At 39.3% G+C, this 21,978-nt stretch overlaps 2 protein-coding genes and 1 long non-coding RNA gene across 6 annotated transcripts in view; 1 reads left to right on the top strand and 2 right to left on the bottom strand.

Moving 5' to 3' along the window:
* Nucleotides 1–21,978, bottom strand: part of arhgef2a (Rho guanine nucleotide exchange factor (GEF) 2a) — a 36,126-nt gene that overhangs the window by 6,755 nt on the left and 7,393 nt on the right. For 3 of the 4 annotated variants that reach the window (XR_014871818.1, XM_085147791.1, XM_085147790.1), the window contains exons 4-18: nt 20,432–20,480; nt 20,112–20,244; nt 19,389–19,498; nt 17,945–18,088; nt 17,495–17,745; nt 17,295–17,420; nt 14,892–15,012; nt 14,435–14,511; nt 8,990–9,161; nt 6,703–6,779; nt 5,980–6,152; nt 4,848–4,915; nt 3,765–3,953; nt 2,467–2,553; nt 433–482 (exon numbers count right to left, since the gene is read on the bottom strand). Coding sequence is in view for 2 of the 4 variants with exons in the window: in XM_085147791.1 (XP_085003917.1) it covers nt 433–482; nt 2,467–2,553; nt 3,765–3,953; nt 4,848–4,915; nt 5,980–6,152; nt 6,703–6,779; nt 8,990–9,161; nt 14,435–14,511; nt 14,892–15,012; nt 17,295–17,420; nt 17,495–17,745; nt 17,945–18,088; nt 19,389–19,498; nt 20,112–20,244; nt 20,432–20,480 (1,827 nt within the window). In the remaining 2 variants the exon portion in view is untranslated. The remainder of the gene's footprint in view (nt 1–432; nt 483–2,466; nt 2,554–3,764; nt 3,954–4,847; nt 4,916–5,979; nt 6,153–6,702; nt 6,780–8,989; nt 9,162–14,434; nt 14,512–14,891; nt 15,013–17,294; nt 17,421–17,494; nt 17,746–17,944; nt 18,089–19,388; nt 19,499–20,111; nt 20,245–20,431; nt 20,481–21,978) is intronic. The other variant, XR_014871819.1, reaches the window with a different exon arrangement.
* Nucleotides 10,395–10,717, bottom strand: LOC146493858 (uncharacterized). Its single transcript, XR_014871822.1, has 2 exons — nt 10,666–10,717; nt 10,395–10,619 (listed from the first exon to the last, which is right to left on the bottom strand). It is a non-coding gene; the product is annotated as an uncharacterized LOC146493858 (long non-coding RNA).
* LOC146493857 (uncharacterized) lies at nt 10,738–11,984 on the top strand. The gene is made up of 3 exons (XM_085147812.1): nt 10,738–11,014; nt 11,175–11,355; nt 11,722–11,984. Exons 1-3 carry the CDS (start codon nt 10,832–10,834, stop codon nt 11,862–11,864), a joined length of 507 nt encoding a protein of 168 aa, XP_085003938.1. The 5' UTR covers nt 10,738–10,831; the 3' UTR covers nt 11,865–11,984.

Raw genomic sequence — 21,978 nt, 5'->3', positions numbered from 1 at the left:
AAGCACTATACAAATACAGGCCATTTACCATTTACCATTTCAGTGTGAACTGGAGTCACTCTGTACTGTCTATTATTATACACTGAAATATCCATGGTGGCTCCAAAATACAAGAATGAAGGTCATACAATACACAACCTGCTGTTCTGATATTAAAATATGATTATTAGAAATATTAGAAACACAAGTGAAGTTTGAATTTGACATTGAAAGCTAAATTCTTACTGACATTATTGATGTCAAAGATGAAAACTAAACTCTAGTTTAAGTCTTTTTGTTGATGCCTTAAACGTGTGAATGTCTCAGTAAAACCTGGACAAAATGACTCATCGTCCCGTTAACTTTACTATATGCACCACAAACCAAATCTGAGACCATGTTCAGATCCATAACTGCACCTCCGAACCCCCATCATCAACTCTTTGTCCTCACCTTTGCTGCAATAAAATGCTGGGCTCCATTGACCAGCAGCTCCTGGTCACCTGAGAAGAGACAAAACACTCAGTACTCGTCTTGGAGCGACATGTGCAATTTAACCTTTATTTTAACCGTTCAGCTGAAAAAGGTAAGTATGCTTAATTCATCATTTATAAAGTATTACTCTTCATTAGTATGTAATTTATAAATGTGGATATAAGTGTTTATATGTCACTCATAAGGCGTCCATGGTATATTTAGTGTAAATAAGTGTTTTAAAGGTTTTCTTAATACTTCAGATTATAATTCATGGTTAATCCAGGCAGTTACCAGCAGGCCTGGACGGGTAATCTGGCATACGGAGTATTTGGATGGTGGCCCAGTGCACATGTGTCCACATATTTTCTTTCCTTTGTCGTTGTAATTATACTGTCCAGTAAGCAGCATGAAGCTGCACATCGCACTGACAGCAGTTCATGTTCATCACATCCCTCACTGCTACCAGCCCCTCCCCTACTTTCCCCATGAATTCATGCATCTTTTTGAGAATTCAGATTTATGTGGCCATTAAATAGCAGTATTTACTGACTGAGTGCAGTAACGTGCTATCATGGCTCCATGATAACGCTCATTGATTTGGGATTCTCCTTCATGGTGGAGGATCACCTCTTAACCTGATCTCCTCCTCGCCCCACGGAGCTGCTCTGAGTTCTCACTGAATGAGGAGGAGATGGAGTCCATTACTTCTTTCATTTAAGCTGTTCACCTGTGTGAAGGAGAGTTCGTCCGCTAGTCGAACCTCGGATACAGGAGGAACAATGTGGTTTTCGTCCTGGTCGCGGAACACTGGACCAGCTCTTCATCCTCTCGAGGATACTTGAGGGTGCATGGGAGTTTGCCCAACCGGTCTACATGTGTTTTGTGGACTTGGAGAAGGCATTCGACCGTGTCCCTCGGGGTGTCCTGTGGGAGGTGCTGCGGGAGTATGGGGTGTCTGGCCCATTGCTACGGGCCATTCGATCCCTATACAACCGTTGCAAGAGCTTGGTTCGCATTGCCGGCAATAAGTCGGACTCGTTCCCGGTGGGTGATGGGCTCCGCCAGGGCTGCCCTTTGTCACCGGTTCTGTTCATAATTTTTATGGACAGGATTTCTAGGCGCAGCCAAGTGGCGGAGGGCTTTCGCTTTGGTGGCCTCAGAATCTCATCTCTGCTTTTTGCAGATGATGTGGTTCTGTTGAAACCGCTATTTAGTCTAATTCAGCTGGACTAAAGCTGACAGACCACAAACCAGACGAAAGCTTAACCTCGGGAACGATCTAAAGAAGTTCCAAAGTCTCAAACATTCCAGAGACATTTTCCTGCATTACCAGTTTAATATGATGGACCCTTTCTTCATATTGTATTTGTGAAGCTCTGTGAAAGATTTATTATTGTTTTGTAAAAACAATATTCATGTTTTATGTTAAATGAAGAAATCTTGAGCTGTCCTGTGGCTCCACCTCCTTGGTGCATCTTCCTCTTAAACCCCGCCTACAAACCTGCATTCAGTATTGTGCAAACCTCAGGTGTGTTATGTTTGCATCTGTATGTTCTGCACTTCTTTCTGTGTTGTCTGCGTCATGTCTCTGTTGGGAAAATAGCTGAGACGCAAATAACCTTCACTTCAGAGGTCACAGAAAATTCTTAATTAACAAATAGTAATTGTCTTAATTAACCATGAATTACACTATGAAATCAGCATTTATAAAACCTCTATTAACCTCACAAACAATGAGCTCATATCTTAATCGTTATATAGAGGAATGGGCGTCCAAATGTTACCATGAACACATTCTGAGCTTATTAACCAAGAATGAACATTTATTCATACATTACATACTAAATAGGAGTGTTGTTCCAAATGATGACCTAAGCACTTACTAATACCTAACTGATGCCTGATAGTGGCACATTATAGGCTGTTACTGTTTTTCTTAATGTATATATTCATAATTAATTCAGTCAGATTTAAGATGATGATGGATGAGAGACTGAAACGCTGACTTACTACAGTCTACCACCTCCATGTGGCTGTGATGGCACAAGAGGCGGGTGTCCATGCTGAAGCCCAGAAGGAGTTCACTCAGTCTGTCCACTGTGAGGACATACACACACACACACACACGTTTTTTCTATTAACTTTACATCTTTTTCTATTCCCATGTTTTTTCCTCCTGGATGTCTTGTGTTTGCAGCATGTCAGATGGAAACATCGATATTCCAAAGGGTCGTCGCGTCTCTTCTTAAGCTAACTTCAACAACTCTTTGCTAAAGTTTCTTCCTTTCTCATCAACGTCATCCCCTGTAGTTACCACAGCTCTGCTCATCACCCTTGTTTTGAAAATACCAGTTCACCATTCCTCAGACATCCTCTCAGTTCCTCCACACGTATATCATCTAGATCAGGGGTGGGCAACTCCAGGCCTCGAGGCCCGGTTTCCTGCAGGTTTTTGTTATCTCACCTTGGGTCAACACACCTGAATCACATGATTAGTTCGTTACCAGGCCTTTGGAGAACTTCAGGACATGTTGAGGAGCTAATTTAGCATTTAAATCAGCTGTGTTGGTTCAAGGACACATCTAAAACCTGCAGGGACACCGGCCCTCGAGGCCTGGAGTTGCCCACCCCTGATCTAGACCATTTCCCTTCCACTCTTCATCTTCTTCATAGCTGCCTCCTTACTTACAATGATCCTCTGTACTTGCCGTATCTGTCCTGCTCTCATTTTCTTTATTGATCAGCTCATCAAACTCCTCCTTCCATCTCAACACACCTTCTTTACTCACAGCACACTGTAAGCCTTCGCCTTTCTATCTCTTATTCGATGTACATTTAGTTCTTGCTCATTCCACCACCAGCTCGTCTGTTTCCAGACGATACATAAAATACTGCAGTACAGTTTTCCTCACCACTTCCTCCAGCTTCTGCCTTTCAGGCCTGGATTTTACCTTCATTTACTTCCTTTTCTTGATTTCCAGAGGCACCTTGGTTTTTGAGAAACCACAACCATCAGCCCTACCTACCCAGCACTACCTCATCACCTCTGTTCCCTCGGTCTACACGTCCACTAAAGTCTGCTTCAGTCTTGAAGCTTTAGCCTCAGCCTCAACTATCTGACAGCTCAGTCACTTCAGATAAATTTCAGGGAGTTTGTATAGTAAATATTTTCATTCTTATTAGCTACAAAATGTTTATTTTTACTCATACTTCTAATTAAAATTAAGTTATGTACAAAAGAAGTTATTTATTTTTTTGTTGAGTTCGATCAGATGTGAAGCATGCTAATATGAAACGTGGATAGTTACCCTCAGATGTGGCATCCAGTAATAGTTTTTCAGCACGAGGAGCTTGTGGTGTGTCGGCCCTAAACAAGTAGCGAGTGATGGGAGGCTGTAGGCTCTCCTGGCCACTCGTCACCTCTGCCAGCTCACAGAATAACGTCACTCGTTCCTGCAGGAGCTCCAGCATCTCCTGGTCCTTGTGCTGCAGATCAGCTGATTGGATGACAATCAATCAGTCATCAGTCTAAAACAGACGTGCAGAAAAACAAAGCCTGCCTCTTCATAGGTCTCCCTGGTTCATGTTGATCAGAAAGGTCAGGCAGACCTGATGCAGGACGCTTTAGTTTAAAATACAGTTCATGTAAATAACTATTCAGTTCAATTTTCAGTTTAATTGTATTTGTATGAAACAAGCTGAGACTAAACAGGAGGAGACCAGTGCAGCAGAAACGGTCCAGCTGCTGTTTTTCCTGCTGATTCTTTGGTCGACTTGTTATTTGCTTCATTTAACTTCCTAGTTTTAGTTGTTGAGAGTTTAGCTCCACTCGTGTGTCAATTCCCCGATAAGTTCATGTCTGTTTCCTCGTTTAGTCACATGCTTCACTTCCTCTGCTGCTGGTTAGATGTCACTGCTGGTTTTACTGTCACCATAGCTGCTTTGCTCTTTATGATTTTACTGTTTACTGTTATTCCAAACTTGTGAAATGCTGTCTTCTTGTGCAAAAGCATTTACTGTGGGCAAAAACACAATCCAGGATAATCCTGGCATGTCAGAAGATCTAAATGATTCCTGACACTAGCACAGATGTTCTGCCTGTGGACACTACAGCAGTTTACATTTTTTAGATCCAGGTTTGGTATGTTTGATACTCTGACAGGGCCTTTGGAGATCACAGTGTTGTTCGGTCCAGGGGAACCTCTGTGTTTGGTAAAAGTATGGAAACCTTTAAATAACTATTTAGGACCAAAGGGTGACAGAAAACCTGAGTATTCATCGTTTTGGTTTAAGTGGTAGAGAACACGTAGCCACCAGTAAGACTAAGCTACCATGTCGTCTTTTTCTGGTTCAGGTATTTGAAATTCAATTAGTCTGTATGTTCTCCTGACCTTTGAGCCTCCTCAGATGAGCCTTGTGTTCCGACTCTATCAGGGGAAACTCCTCTCTCGATGGACACCTGAACACACAAATCCAGACCACACATATCGTCTTATCAGTCACATAACAGACACGAACCTTTTAGATTTGTCGGGTTTTGTTCATAAACTAATTAGTAGACATTTATACCTCAATAATTAAACAGTTTATCACAACTTGGGTCTCATTTTGGTAACTCGACTGTATTACCCTGCCCTCACCTATGGTTACAAGCTCTGGGTAGTGACCAAAAAACGTGTACAAACAGAAATGAGCTTCTCCTGAAGAGTGTCTGGCCTCTGGGGTGAGGAGCTCAGCCATCTGGGAGTTAGTATTATTATTATTATCGTTATTATTATTATTATTATCGTTATTATTATTGTTATCATTATTATTATTATTATTATCGTTATTATTATTATTATTATTATTATTATCGTTATTATTATTATCATTATCGTTATTATTATTATTATTGTTATTATTATTATTATTATTATTATTATCGTTATTATTATTATTATCGTTATTATTATTATTATTATTAACGTTATCGTTATCATTGTTATTATTATCGTTATCGTTATCGTTATCATTATTATTATTATTATCGTTATTATTATTATTATTATTATTGTTATTATTATTATCGTTATTATTATTATTATTATCGTTATTATTATTATTGTTATTATTATTATTATTATTATTGTTATTATTATCGTTATTATTATTATTATTATTATTATCGTTATTATTATTATTGTTATCGTTATTATTATTATTATTATTATCGTTATTATTATTATTATTGTTATTATTGTTATTATTGTTATTATTATAGGAACCAGTATGCTGACCTCATAAATTAGGAGGAAAGTACAGGCTCTATGAGAAACATGCCACATTTATTCTGCTCTGCAAATGCAAATAAATGTTTTTGTGTTCTGTGGGATGTACAGAGTCCATAATTGTCTCTGGGTAATTACATTTTTCTTTTATTTTCCCAAATGTAGAAATAAGACCCAAGATGTAATAAACCTCAGTTTGTAGACTACAAACCGATGGAGAGCTTTAGCATGTGTTGTGTGTGCATTTACCCACTTGCTGACAGCGTGCTGCACATGGCGTATCCAGATGTTCTTGTCATCCTTGGAGGCAGCATAAAACTCGTACATCTCAGGAGGGGTGGAGTCACTAATCAGATACATGCCTCGTTCCTGATTGGCTATGTCCCTTACTATCAGGTTCTGAAGGGACAGAACTGGAGGCTTGTCCTAAAACGTACAACGTGGATCGTTTTAGTGAAATAAAGAGAAAAACTTATTGTAACTGTGTTTGTTTTTCACCCTCGTTTATCTTTTTATTTTCCATTTTAAATAAACGACTTAGGTCAGTTACATGAAGGCTTACACACACACACACACACACACACACACACACACACACACACACACACACACACACACACACACACACCTCGAACAGGTAAAACAGCCAGGACACACCTAAGGATGCAGATTCTGTGCATTTCTGTTAGCATGCTTAGCATGCCGCAGCTATTTGGTTAGCAGTGATGGTCATTGTACTTTCTCTTTCTTGCTGCATTCGCTCTCTGTCACCTGCTTCATCGCTGTCTGTGTGTAAGCAGTATTTACTTATTTATTCATATTTATTTAGTGTTTTGAATCATTTTCAAAACAAAAGGGTTACAATGTTTAAAAATGTCTTTCCAAAAATTATGCATTTGTGTAATTAGTTTTAGCTTTGGGGGTTTTTTGGTTAGTTTTTTGTGTGTTTTTAACATGTGTGCAAATATTTTCTTACCATAGATGGAAAGATGCACCTCTGGTCCTTCTCCTGCAGAAACACCAGGATGTCAGACATCAGTAAGACCTGTATATCTACACAAACACACACATAAACATTTCTTTAGACTAGAATCACCCTTTAGTGTCAAAATCTTTACTTAATGCGATGCAGGATGGTTCTGGGTTTAAATGCCGAAGTGTGGAAGACAGACAGAGGACCTGTAGGAAACCAGTGCAGGCAACCATAGAGAAAGACGCCACCACCCAGCAGGTTCAATCCCAGACTTTCCAAACTTGGCAACAACAACACAGCCCCTTTCTAAAACTTGAATTTTACTTCTACAGCTCCAAATCACAACAGCAGTTGCCTTAAGGCACTGAGAGATTAATATTGCAAGATAGGGACAGTAATACAGAGAAAACAGAGAAAACCGAAATCATTGGATCTCCTATGAGCCCTTTGGTGCTTTTAACAGGAAGAAACCTCCAGCAGAACCAGGCTCAGGGAGGGGCGGGGCCATCTGCTCTAACCAGTTGGGGTCAGAGGACAGAGACAGGACATTATTTATCATTAATATAATAATATTTAAATTATAATTAATAATAGTAGAATATTCATAATAAAACAAAGAATGGTTAATCCAGAGTAAATGTAAAATGAAAAATAAAACAAAACAAAAAAAGGTGCGTAAAGAAGAAACACCCAGTGCATCATGGGATGCACGTCTACTGCTACATCTATTGCAGCATAACTAAGGGAGGATTCAGTGTCACCTGATCCAGATCTAACTATATGCTTTAGCAAAAAGGAAAGTTTGGGCTGTGCTGTAATGGGCTGATATGGTATTATAAAGTTATTAAGATGTTTGTTTGCTTGTTTGTGATTGAAAGGATTTTACATTTGGATTTAACAGCGAGCCAATCATGAGAAGCCAGTATGGGAGTAATATGTTATCTCTTATATGTCGTGTTAAGGCATTTTCTCCATGGGTGTTAAAATCACCCACACCACTCGGACAACCAACAATTGAATATGACCATGTCTGACATTGTTTGTTAAAGAAAATATTTTATGAGCATAAACAACAACAAAAAATTCAGTTAAATGTGATGACCGCAGAATAATACCTGAGAAAGTTCTGCAGCTATAATACACATACCTCTTTTATATAACATGTTGTAATATAGAACACTTTCACTGCTGTACTTTACAAACTCCAGTCGCTCTTACACTATATTGATCAGAGCTGATTTCTTAATTAAAAATGAAAATTAATCAGTAAGATACAAGTTAACAACATAAGTCTCTTATTCTGGGCAAACACATCCGGTGGATCCATGCCTCAGGGAACTGACATGAACATAACTACTTTGTTAATGTCACAGTCCTGGTCGGGCTTTGAGCTCATTTCTAGTATCTTGGCTTCTGTTCCTGTGCTCCGTGTTCCCTCTGTCTCCTCGGTCAGTCATGTCTCTATGTCTCAGTGTTAGGTCAGTTTCGTTGTGTGTGTTTCTTGCGTTTCCTGTTTTACTTTGAAACTCCGTGTCCTATGTCAGTGTATTGTTTTCCTCCCTGTCCTCATGTCTCCCTCCTGTTGTGCATTTCCCTCGTTACCTTGTGTGTGTTTATGCTCTGTGCTGTCCTCTGTCTCTTGTCGGTCTGTCTGCATTTATTCTTGCCTTTAATTCTAGTTGTGCAGAGTCGTACTTACTGTTATTATTGTTTTTATTTCATTCTATTTGTCATTTTTTAAATTGAGAATTTGTTTCATAATTGAGATTCATGGTTTTTAAGGTGTATTTTAATGTTGTTTATTGTTAATGACAGAATAATTACATAAGCCAACGTATAACGTGTGTTTTATATATACAGTCTGTACATCGGGGTGTCCAACTCCAGGCCTCGAGGGCCGGTGTCCTGCAGGTTTAGATGTGTCCTTGATCCATCACAGCTGATTGAAATGACCTCCTCAACATGTCCTGAAGTTCTCCAGAGGCCTGGTAATGAACTAATCATGTGATTCAGGCGTGTTGACCCAGGGTGAAACCCTGCAGGACACCGGCCCTCGAGGCCTGGACTTGGTCACCCCTGCTGTAAAGGTCAACTGAGGCTGATTTAAATGTTCAGTTTTGACTTGATGGTATTTTGTCAATATGAACCAAAATCTCTGAGGAGTCTTTTCACCACCTCGTTGAATCTATGCTATAAAGAACTAAGACAGCTAGTAATAGGACAACAGTCAGTGTCCACCTGTTGTATTATGTCTATTTTATTAAATATTAATCACCCAATTGTTGTGTACCTTTGAGCCGTGATCCTGGAGTTTTCCAGAAAAGGGTCCCTTCACGGATAAGTCTCCTTCGGAGTAGCTCTCCAGCTTTAAATATTCCTCCATCCCGTACTACGGCCTCAGCCCTTGGGTCAAGCTTGGCATGGATTTCCTGAAGCCGCTGTGTTTTCTCCAGATCGTCCATCTGCCGACAGGAAATTCAATCTTACATTTTCAGTTTGATTAATTATTTCATTTCATTTCATTCACATTCTTCATATTGAGTTATCGTTTTAAGCATGTAACACTTTTTAAAACTATGTAAATTTATACAATTCTTTAAATTATAATGAAGTGAGTTCCACAGTCGTATACCCCTAACCGCTGGACTCATTAATCTTTGTGTAGTCCTAGCTAACTGTAACGGCGTATATGTAAAGCTAGCTCATATTCGCGTAATATAACGTTTGTGCTTTTATTTTGGTGACTTCCTGTGTGACCGGAAGTGAACGGTGTAACGGTAACCAACGTGATGTACAAAAAAGACGGAAGAAAACGGTAAACTAATGCTAACGGAGAAAAGGGAGAGAAAAACATGGTTAAATTGTACAAAAACGAATGGTTCTAGCTACAGTCGACAGGGGAACGAGGTTTGTAATGTACATGATTTAAGTTGAGCAATCTGAAATGCATAATATGTATTATATAGTTAATAGAAAACGGTTAGACCAGCGTAATGAGCGGTTAAAATGGTGTTATCCCAGATAGCAGGGAGACATTGAACAGATGTTGATTTTACATCTGAACCATCAGAATCGTCAGGCTTGAAATGTCAACACAAAACCAATGTTGAAACAACATTGAAATACTGATGAAACCTCACACTGACATTGAAATAACATTGATTCACTGTTGTTCTGTCATCGTTGATTGTTGATCTATTTATAGTTGACAAGGTGACAACAATCACGTTGAAAAACCATTGATTTATGGTTGAGCGGAAAATTAAAGCTGCTACCACTTGGACTATTCCATAGCCCCCCCTCTCACAGTGGTACATCCCTTCAGGTAACCATTGTCTTGTACAGTAGAGCGGGACATTAGATTTACTCTCAGCGGAATTGACCGGAGAAGGCATCAGTTCATGCACTGCACTGGCCTGCACCACGATTAGTATAAGGTAAGAATGAATGACTTTTGTTCTATTCGTTATTTCCACGGTTGCATTTGAATAACAGTAAAAAACAAACAAACTTGTTAATGTAAAGTTTCGGACAAAATGTGGGAGCCCTTAATTGTGTCTACTTTCATTACAATCCGGCAACAAATAAATTGCACTGCGAACAAAGTCAACAAAGAAAACATTTTCGTTTCATACTTTTCCGTTATATTCCCTTACAAAGCTAGCTTTAACGCTTCGAGGGTTCCTTTGTTCTTGCCGTCGCCTCGGCGCTTGACCCAGACTTTCGCTCTGTAGTTGCTTTTTAGCATAGTACTACAAAAAATTGTAAATCTGTGATATATGATTGATAAATGTAAAGTTAACTGTATAAATGTGTTCAATGACTTTGTTACTTTTAATGATTGGAGAGCACCCGCTTCGATTCGCACTCAATTCAAACTTTACGTTGCACGCTCACCTAACTTTACGTTGCACGCTCACCTAACTTTACGTAGCACGCTCACCTAACTTTACGTAGCACGCTCACCTAACTTTACGATGCACGCTCACCTACCTTGCGTTTGCACCTTTTGTCCACATGTAAACTGCGTTTTATTATTTATTTATTCGTTTTTCGCCTCTCACTGCTTAAGCCATTAATCTTTCTGGAATTGTTTTTTTAAACAGATGCGACCTCACAAAAGATATTAGCTATGCTGTCAGACCTGACGACAGCTGTTAACGAACTCCGTGAGGAGGTCAGAGCCATCCGCCATCCCTGCTGCAATGAATCGGTAGATGCTGGGGTACTGCCTCTGGATTTGCCCTTGCACAACATTGAGGAGCTAAACAATGCAGAGGCAGCTCTTCAATCACAAGAGGCAAATAAGGCAATGGTAAGTATATAAAGGTTATGTACACTTTGTAACTATAAAGTGTAATAGCTGTCAGATGTGATTTAAATACATAACGGCCTGTTGATTAAACACACAAGCACTTGCATACACATTTAAGACATGAGACACGCTAATTCCATCTCTTAAAATGTGTCTATAGGTGAGACACTTTGCCTTGATTGGAGGGACCACACTGGAGGTGCGAGTCCGCCGTGTAATGGCTTATGCCATTACAAACGAGCTGGCCTCGGTACTCAACTGGGCAGGGAAAAAAACCAAGGACCAGACAAAGCAAAAAATGTCATTTAAAGATACAGCGCTCTGCAAATGCATATATGGTGGTAAGTTTTACAGTTTTTTTGCTATATTACTTTGTCTTTCTTAATAACAAGACTTTCATGTCCGGTTAATCTGGAGATGGAGTCTTTGGTCTTGTTTAGTCCTCGGGTTGTAGTTGTACAGCCCGAGGACCCCATGTTTATTTTGTTTTAAAGGATACACGGCACACCATGCTAAGACTTATCACTTTTTCCGCTCATAGCTCTTTGGGAATCAAATGCGGCAGTTTGCAGATTTATGCCTGGTGACTTTCATGTTTATCAGCCTAGGAGTTTACATACTTTCTCCCCGCTGAAGACAGTTAACAAGAGCTTATTCGTGTGCTCTAATTCACTTTTTTTGTTTGTGTGTGTGTATTTTTTTCCTAGATGGCCTGACGCAGCAGTTAGGGGCAAACTCTATGTCCGAGTTTGTCTTTGCACAAGCAGTGCAGAAATGGCTCCGATACGCCCCAGATCGTATGGGTATGGGTGGTGCAGGACGCACATCATGCATCCCCATCCCAGAGTAAAAAATTACAAACTTCTGTGAAACATATAAATGTAAATAGGAAACTGTCTTTTAATAAAGTATTTAGCAAACGAAACATGCCTATTGACCTTTTTTTGTTTATTTTTTTTCTCTGTTACATCACATGCGATGCTTTCTTATTTTAGGATATTAATATTGACATGATACATTGTGAGACATTTGTTGTTGTTGTTTTTATAAAGGGTGTCCAATTTGAGGAATAAGTACAATTATGTGTTTAGGTGGTTTAAGTATTGATGGAAACATGCAGTAGTTTAGTATTGGTTAAAATACCTATAAAGAAAGGTAGCTTTCCAGTCATGATTTAACTGTTTTAATAAAAAGCAACTGTGCGAAAGAGGTGGAAAATCAACACCATAGCTCAACAGTGTTTCAATATCAGAATCTGACATTGAATCAATGTCAGGTTTCAACATTGATTCAACATCAAAACCTGACGTTGTTTCAACATTAAAAAAGGGTGCAAGAGTGACGTTAGGTCAACGTCACACTTCAACGTTGATTCAATGATGTCGCCTGATATTGACTCAACGTTGTTTCAATGTTTCCTTGCTATCTGGGATATAAATAACATGGTAATTGTTTTATTTGTTTGTCTAGCTCTTACGTTGGTTCGTTGTCTGATACATGGCAAGGAATAATAAAGGTCATTCAACAACCATCAGTTCGACTGGATGCTACACTAACTGATGCTTAAAATAAAATTTCCTTCTGCTGTCTTCTCCCCCTGAGCACAATAAAAATACTCTTTGTAACTTAAAGGGCAAAATATTATTTTTAGCCTTAAACATAATTAATAGTGTCCGTAATTTCACTAAATCTCCTAATTTTAATAATTTCAATTTTATAAATAATTTATTTGTATGTTCTCTATATTTAACATTATGAATCTTTCGTATCACTTTCTTCTGTAATAAGTTTAGAGGTTTTATAGTATTCTCATATGTATTCCCCCAGACTTCAATACAGTAACTAAAATATGAGAAAAACAATGAAAAATATAAAATGCGCATTGTTTTATAGTTAATAAATCTCTTACATTTCCCAAAATTTTTAACCATCTTCTTTCTAATATACTCAATGTGTCATTTCCACGTCAAAGTTTCATCTACACACCCAAAAAACGAAATTCAGTAACTCTATCAATCAATTCTCCATCAATGGTCATAATGACTTCTTCCTCTTTTACACAACTGCCAAATATCATGAATTTCGTTTTTGTCAGATTCAAAGATAATTTATTTACATCAAACCATATTTTTAATCTTAACATCTCAGAAGTCATCATTTCAACCAAATCTTTCAAATTATTATTATTAATAATTATTAAATTAACATCTGAATGAACCAGCGAGCTAATCTGAGTCGGCTAAAATAGATGTTACAAGGAGATTTGTAAGATCCATTTTGAAACGGTGATGGAGGTGGAGGTGTGCTCTGAACATCACTTAGACAAAATAAATGTGTGTGAATTAGAGGGAGTCAGGCAGAAAGATGAACATACAAAGATTAAAGATGGTAGATGGGTTTAAGCACCAAGGGTGAACCATCTCAGGGGATGGACAGTGTACTAGAATGAAGACGAGAGCACAGGCAGGCTGAGATGAGTGTGGTGGGGGATTTGTGACAGAACGACAGGAGTCAACACGAACAGGAAGGTCTACAGAATGGTAGCGAGACCTGCTGCTATCTATGGTTTGACAGGAGGTGGAGCCGGAGGTGCTGGATGGTCAGGGTTCATTTGGAGTTACCAGGATGGACAAAGTTAGAAATGAGGACATCAGAGAGAAACTGAGATGTTCAATACACAAACAGGACTTATTTTAAAATCATAATTTTCCTCACAACACACTGAAACATCTGAGATAGGAAGCTCATGTGTGGCAGTGCCTGCTAAAGATAACCCTGAGTAACCATGTTAGTGTTTAATGTAATATTATTCATTCTCATGCATCGTCTGTTTTTAGTGGTGTGCTTTGAGCTCAGTGTTTACAAATGAAGCTGAGATTTTTTAGTAAAAGTAGAGGAATAGTAATAGTAACAATAGTAGAACTAAGGTCTTATTACTAAATGTTATTCTATTGAAACTAATAAATACTACATATTATGAGTGTATGACAGTGTAGTAAGAGAAAATACAATGAGATTTTCAGTAGATAAAAACAAAAGTAAATCAGTCTTAGAAATAAACAAAGATCTCGAGTATGAGCTAAAAGCACTTGTGTGGAAGTTTAGAACCTGTCGAACAGAGCAGGGAATTGTTTGTCCTGTAAATGCTACAAATCCTCTCTCTGGTTAGTGAAACAAGTCGTCCACCCTACAGCTGAGGTAGGAAAGCAAATGAATGCTGGGTTGTTAGCACAAGCTAAAAACTAGCTAGAGTGTCATCTAAGTGTTATTTAGGAAGAATGAGTGTTTGCGCTGACTTGTACTTGATGTCTGACTGTAAGATTTAGAAAAGACCAAATTCTTTGTGAGTTTGCTGATATTTGAATATGAAGAGAATGAATGACGCACACATTATTGCACAGGGAGCGAACACTTCAGTACCTGTTGGTCTATTGAACTAAGCAGTTCTCTGATCATCAGCAGAGCCTGGGCCACAGAGGAAGCTTCTTCTTCATCATCTGGATAAAATAGATACAATCATCAGATTCATCTCTAATTTCAGTAAAACTGTGAAGTTTGAATTTCATCTTCTGACATTTTTTCAAAAGAAAGAAAGATGAATTTGCATATATGAGTTTTAATTTACTAAATCCAACTCACAAAAGCTTCACGTTCCAAATATATTACCCTGGGTGTTAAAGGGTTAAGTTTACAGTAAATAACAGAAAAATGGAGAAGAGGAAAAGGTTCCCATGAAGCCTGGTTTTGCTTCGTTGTGTGGAACCATAAGTGTGTTAGTTGTGTTGTGTTAGTTAAATGTGAAAACCAGCATTTTTTAATTTTGTAGTGACATTGTAGATCTGAGAAAAGAAGGAGGCAGATGACTGGCATGACTCACCTGTTGTGTTGTCCAGAATGCGCTGAATAAGTGCAGGATACTTGAACATCCGCTGAGTCACCAATAAGATGCACTCTTGAACACCATGGCAACGTAGCAAGGGTCCTCGACTCACCTGCTGCTAGGAGACAGAAAGGAAGCTTTAATTTTTCATCAATATTTAAAAGCAATCAGTTCGAATCAAACACTCAGCAGAGCTGAAGTCAAAGGTATGACTTTTCTCCACGAAGTCATGGTTTCAACCAGCTTCCGTGAGAGTGGCCTGAGGGCGCGACAATGTCTAGTTAGCCCTGTGCTAACTGTATCAACACTGTATCAACATTGTATCAACACAGTATCAACATTGTATCAACATTGTATCAACACTGTATCAACACAGTATCAACATTGTATCAACACTGTATCAACATTGTATCAACACAGTATCAACACTGTATCAACACAGTATCAACATTGTATCAACACAGTATCAACATTGTATCAAGAAAGTATGAACACAGTATCAACACAGTATCAACATTGTATCAACACTGTATCAACACTGTATCAACACAGTATCAACACTGTATCAACACTGTATCAACACAGTATCAACATTGTATCAACACTGTATCAACATTGTATCAACACAGTATCAACACTGTATCAACACAGTATCAACATTGTATCAACACTGTATCAACACAGTATCAACATTGTATCAACACTGTATCAACACAGTATCAACATTGTATCAACATTGTATCAACACTGTATCAACACTGTATCAACATTGTATCAACACTGTATCAACACTGTATCAACACAGTATCAACATTGTATCAACACTGTATCAACACTGTATCAACATTGTATCAACACTGTATCAACACTGTATCAACATTGTATCAACACAGTATCAACATTGTATCAACACTGTATCAACACTGTATCAACATTGTATCAACACAGTATCAACACTGTATCAACACAGTATCAACACTGTATCAACATTGTATCAACACAGTATCAACACTGTATCAACACAGTATCAACATTGTATCAACACTGTATCAACACTGTATCAACATTGTATCAATACAGTATCAACACTGTATCAACATTGTATCAACACAGTATCAACACTGTATCCACATTGTATCAACACAGTATCAACATTGTATCAACACTGTATGTGTGAGTGCATGATTGGCATTTGTCACAGAATAGCAGAATTGGCAGGTCCACCCTGGTATCCTGTGCTGTCCACACATAAGTGCAGGTTCACACTGAACCCACGTGACATACGTAAGAGGACCCGGAGAAGTCGTGGGGAACACTCTGCTGCCCGGACAAGTTTAGTGGTGGGCCAGTGATGGTCTGGGTGGCATGTCTGTGCTTCATCAGTACCTAAGATAAATGCACTGCCTGATAAAATGAACAGAACACTTGGAAAAAACATCAGATATCAATGGGGGGGAAAGAATTCGCACACAGGCCTCTACAGGCTGAGCAACGCCATCCTGACCGTCATTAAGAGTGGGAATTCCTCTGCCCCACTGTACCCTGCACTGGTGCAGTGGGTAACTGGGTTGCTCCTGGTGCGCTTTATCTGGGTCAAATATGCAGGCAGATGTAAAAGTAGATACCCCAGGTCACCATCTGCAGTCTCATTAGGAACATGTCCCAACATTGTCAGTCATGCAAACTCCTGAGTACCGTTAGTAAAATGGAAGAGCCCCATTCTTTAAATTCAGCCGTCATCAAACAATGAGGCATCCTTTCATTCCTAACTCATTACCATCTGTACCAGTATCAGCATGAATGTTTTCCCCATTAAGATCTGATGTGTTTTCCAAGTGTTCTCTTAGTTTTAGGGGGCAGTGAATTTATCTTAGGCACCGATGAAGCATTTCCTCCACTCTTCAATTGAAGCTGCGTTTTCTTTTTCTTGAACGTCTCCTCTTGTTCTTAAACAGCATTTTTGCCCTTTGTTAACCAATTATAGCAGCCACATCTGGTTCCTTATGTCTTTCAGACATGCTCATTCAAACCCTTTAGCTCTCCTCCGACATGATCAACATCTTTAGTCGATGCACTCCTGAGTTTTGCTCTTTCATACAGATCTTCTTATTGAAGGTCTCTTAGTAAAATTAAAATGCCTTTAGTATGAAACATTGTAGGTGCCAAGTAAACCAGTTATTTAACCAACAACAACTGGTAACAAGCCCTCGCGGTCACATGAGGCTGCTGATGCTGGAAACAGCTGTGGAGAAGTGCAGCAGGAAGGCCAGCAGTCACAACAACAAAATGAGGAAGAGACGGAGGAAGGTGAAATAATATTTGGGAAGTATAATTGGAACAAGTCTTGGTAGGTCGGTACGGTTGTTAACATATACATATGTCCATGCATGTGTCTCTTACCCGTATGAAGAACTGGAACTTCTTGTCTTTAGCGAGCAGCTCCTTGTATAATTTGACAGCCTTTAAGTGTCGGCTACAGAACTCAGCATAAGTCTTCTGCATGTCATCTGCAGCCTGGCCTGAGAACTGGCAGAAGAACACAAACAAGTCACGTCATTGTGAATGTGAGTCAGTAAGAGGAAGTCAGCAGAATCACAAACCTGCTCTACTAGAATATCCCCCAGCTGATGAAGGGTGTAATTGTGGTTGGATCCAGGTTGCAGGCTGTTCTTGCGCCGCAGGAGAAGTTGTGCCAGAAACTGGGAATGTATCTTGATGAGCTGGTCCAGGCAGGGAAACATGGCATGCACGGTGCTGGGCTCTAACTGAAGCTCCTCCAGCATGCCCTGTCGAAACACCCTCTCCATGATCTGCAGTGTCTGCATGTGGTGCAGCTCTGTGTGGATCAGCTCTAAGAGACACACACGTATAACAAGGTGAGATGAGATGCATACGACATTTTTAAATGACCATTGCATATTTCTAAACGGTGACATGCTGGTTTGTTTTCTATGTGTGTCCATATGCAAACACATGTAGAAAGTTTAGCATTAGACTGAACGTCTGCATATAAGGCAGAAATGATGAAAAACAGATCATGTTTTGGTCACCGTAGATGACATCCTGCCTCTTGATAACATTTTTGCGATGTGTCTGTAAGTAACTGGTATCCACAGCCATGCTCCACGAGTCAGCCTTAAAGTCCTGGCCCTCGAGCTCGATCTCCTCCAGGACTGAAGCGTAGTACAGTTCTCCTAAAGAGGAAAAGAAGAGCAGTATGAAAACTCACAGATTATTGTTTATTTTACTATTATTATATGAGAGATTATTGTAGACTGAAGACAAAAGTTTGAGCAGACGACTTGAGCTTTCTCCTGGACTCTGAAGGTTTGAAGATTTAATGACCTCTTCATGAAATGTGTCACGTTTCACTTCTACTGCTGTACAGTTGTTTTCCACTACAGGAAGAATGTTTATGAGGATCTTATTACCAATCACAGCATGCACTAAACGGTTACTGGACTGGTTCTCATATGGCACTTTCCACTCTACCCGAGCACTCAAAGCGCTTTATACAACCAGGGTCATTCAGCCATTTATACAAGCACTTATTTTTTTATATGACAGTGCTTCCTGTCTAGCATTCACACACATTCATACTCTGATTGATGCAACTTGGGATCAGTATCCTGCCCAAGGATATTTGGCCCATCAAACCACCAACCTTCCAGTTAGTGGACACCTGCTCCACCTCCTGAGCTGCAGCCGCCCCCAACTACTAGTAGTTAAGCAGTTATCTATTAAAGTTAAGCACCAAACATGCATTCATATTGATAAGCTTCCTTAAATTCTGGTAACATGCATTCATTTGTTACAATATTACAATAAGAAGGTGTGCAGGCTTGGACAGTTTATTAATCCATGAACTATCAGACCGATTATTGGAACTTTGCAGTCTTGCATTCAGCCCTTACTTTCTATGTGGAAAATAGTCACAAGGAATTTCTTTTTTAAATACCTACATTCTCCAGGTACACCTGTTCAACTGCTCATTTATGCACATATCTAATCAGCAGCTTTAGTTCTCTGGGTGGAAATGGCCTGTTGACAGCAGAGGTCTAAGAAGAACATTACAACCAACATCCTCCCTGAACATGCAGCTCACCAAAGCTTGAAGCAGCAGGAGACCTCACTGTGTGCCAGTCTGAAAATGGCCAGGCTAAAATTTGTCTCACAAAGTAACATGTGAGTGTGTGTTTCACTGACAACGTTTCCATTTTCATTTATTTGTTATTTATGCCACATATTATTTGCAGCACTCTGGTTCAATCAATTTTTTTTTTCATGTATTACCCATTACCCTTTCGATTTACCACATCAGCCATTGTTCTGATCTTCATGAAGTGTTCTGGTTTGTTTTCTGCTACAGTCCAGTTCATTATGATGTTGCTGGAAGAATGACCAGTCTTTGGCCTGCAGACTTGTGAGTATATAACATACATGTATAATTAACTGACTGTGAACACATGGAGCTGTCTTGGATGTTTGCGATACCGTCATCATTGAGCGACTCCATCGACATCGTTCTGTTTCTGAAGCTGAGGGAGTCTGTCGACTGGGAGAGGATTCTGCGTAGTCCCAGGGGAGCATCGTCATTCAGCGACCTGCAGCACACACATGCATGCAGGTATGATTGGTGTCTAACTATTGTGCATGAAATAAATGTAGCGGCAAACAAACTGGAGAACCAAACAGAGCTAAATGTTAAAATAATAAGAGGCACCTTGAACAGTGGTGTTTAATGCAGAGAGATTTCACTGGCTGCGAGTTGGGAATGTTGGTGTTTTGATTGACAGACATACTGAAACTGACAGTTTCCAACTAAGTTTGTGAGGGTTAACTGAAAATTTCCTCGTGTATATATATTAACGTGGAGCCGTATAAATTGCCAGCACAAACTCAACAAATCAGTGTCAATCCCAGACACAGTGGATGAGCTCTCTGGTTTCGAACAAACATGGAGTGGAGGGTTTGTAATAGCACGACTTCACGGGGGCCATGTGTGCCTCCTGTAACCTGTGTTTTTAAAAGGTCATTTCCTGTCCTGCTTTTTATGCATTCTTGGTGTTCACTGAACATTCGACAATCCAAATCCAAACTAGTGGATGTGACTGGTTTCTGTCTTTAATCCAGCAAACCAGCGTGCACTGATGACCTCAGGTAACTTTAACCAAACAACAGAGCAACACTAACATTCGCTCTGTGTTTATGACCCACCCTACGATGTTGTTGGTGGAGACACTCTTGGACAGGGACAGGTGAGAGCGGCCACGGCGCGATCTGAGCAGAGACTGTCGGAAGCTTTCAGAGGGGTAAATAGCTGAAGTTGGACGTTCTCGTATTCCTTGAGCTGAGAGGAGAAAATAGTTGTATTATAAAGAGAACTGGCAGAAGAAAGGGAAAAATATTCCAACATGTTAGCAAGCAAAAGAGGATTTTAATGATGATGGAGGAACATACTGATAAAGAGATAGATAGGAGGGAGGAAGGAAAGACGACAGAATATGCAGTTCTTAGATTTGTTCCATTGTTCTTACTTTTTGCACGCAGTGGAACATTGTTCTTCATCAGGGCCGTCTTCTGTTGCTGAAAGGACAAAAACTACAATTACAGGAGCACAAAAAACGAAACAAAGAGAGTTTTTAGGTCAGTTTAGCTACCAGAATAAATTCACTATTCATTATATTTAATGTTGATTGAGAACCCAAAAGTAAACTGTTAGGAATAAATAAAAAGAACTAAAACAACCTTTTATTGACAGTGACATTCAAGGTTATTATTGTTAATGAAAACTAACGAAATAATGAAAACTAGAGGTGAAAAAACATTTTCGTTAACGGAAATAAAAATAAAAACAAGACTTTGCAAAAAAAGAAAAACTAACTAAAACTGTAATTAGTGTTCACAAAACTAACTAAAATTAACTGAATTTATAGCAAAAATGTGTTTAGTTTTCAATAGTCAAGGGTGAAAATGAAGTGTAGTTTCCAGGTTTTTTCTTGCTGTGTCTCATTGTGCCAGCAGGGGGCAGTACGTTAGTCGAGTCGTCTGCGTCGCTGCTCCGTCCCACGCAGAATCACTTCAGCAAAAGTCAGGAGAAATCGCCAGAGTCCAATTTCGTATTACTCTGAATTTGACTGTGTTTTAGATAAAGCAAGTGTCTTGTAGTGGAAAGAGACAAATGATGCGGGACGTTTCTAAAGGGAAAAAAGTCCCGCAAACCTTAAAGTGCACTTGAAAAGCTCGCACAAGAAGGCTAACCTAGCTTAGCTTGAGAAGGTAAGGGAGCACACTCAACCCTCATCCCCAGAAACAGAAGCTAACCCCGGGCAGCGTGAAGCATCCCGAGACAACTCCACAAAAACATTAATGCAGTGCTTCCAACAGCGAGCCGATGGCTGCTGGTTGGTCCGTTCGCAAAAACATCACAAGCGAGAGGAAGCGTTGGTGAATATGTTCATTGAGACTGGGATATCTACACAACTGTGTGAGTCTTCAAAAGGTTTAGCATTTCACCCGGAGCTGCAAGAGTTAATAGTCTCATTGGGCCAAGATATATCTTTTATAGTTGCTGCTATCAATAGTTGTTCATCTGCCCTCATTTATTGATTTATTTATTTATTCCCATAGGTGGGAATGTGAGCTGTCTGTCTCTGCGTGTTAGCCCTGCGACAGACTGGCGACCTGTCCAGGGTGCAGTATGGTAGCTGGAAGAGCAACATACCCAAGGATGAGCAGAAGAGCATGAAACTGGGATTTTGTTGCACTTCATTGTTGCAAACACGACTAAAACTAAACTGAAACTAAGGATTTTCAAAAAAATAAAAACTAAACTAAAGTAGCAAACAAATGGTAAAAACTAATTAAAACTGATACAAAATTGAAAATCTGAAGTCAAAACTAAATAAAAATAAAAACTAATGAAAATTGCAAAACTATTAAAACCCTGGTGACACTGTAAGGCAAGTTTATTTGTACAGCACAATTCAACAACAAGGTGATTCAAAGTGCTTTACAGAGACATTAGAAACAAAAACAAATAAAAAGCATGATTTAAAATTGATTAAAACAAACAAACAAACAG

The sequence above is a fragment of the Neolamprologus multifasciatus genome, chromosome 22, assembly GCF_963576455.1.
Source record: "Neolamprologus multifasciatus chromosome 22, fNeoMul1.2, whole genome shotgun sequence".
Classification (NCBI taxonomy): domain Eukaryota; kingdom Metazoa; phylum Chordata; class Actinopteri; order Cichliformes; family Cichlidae; genus Neolamprologus; species Neolamprologus multifasciatus.
This window is presented reverse-complemented; position numbering and strand designations above follow the sequence as displayed.

What these genes read in the sequence shown, in the direction of transcription:
- LOC146493857 (XM_085147812.1), top strand. Translation starts at nt 10,832, where the DNA reads ATGCTGTCAGACCTGACGACAGCTGTTAACGAACTCCGTGAGGAGGTC. An exon ending in AAGAGGCAAATAAGGCAATG is followed by an intron (nt 11,015 to 11,174) that starts GTAAGTATATAA and finishes ATGTGTCTATAG; the next exon opens with GTGAGACACTTTGCCTTGAT. An exon ending in CTGCAAATGCATATATGGTG is followed by an intron (nt 11,356 to 11,721) that starts GTAAGTTTTACA and finishes TTTTTTTCCTAG; the next exon opens with ATGGCCTGACGCAGCAGTTA.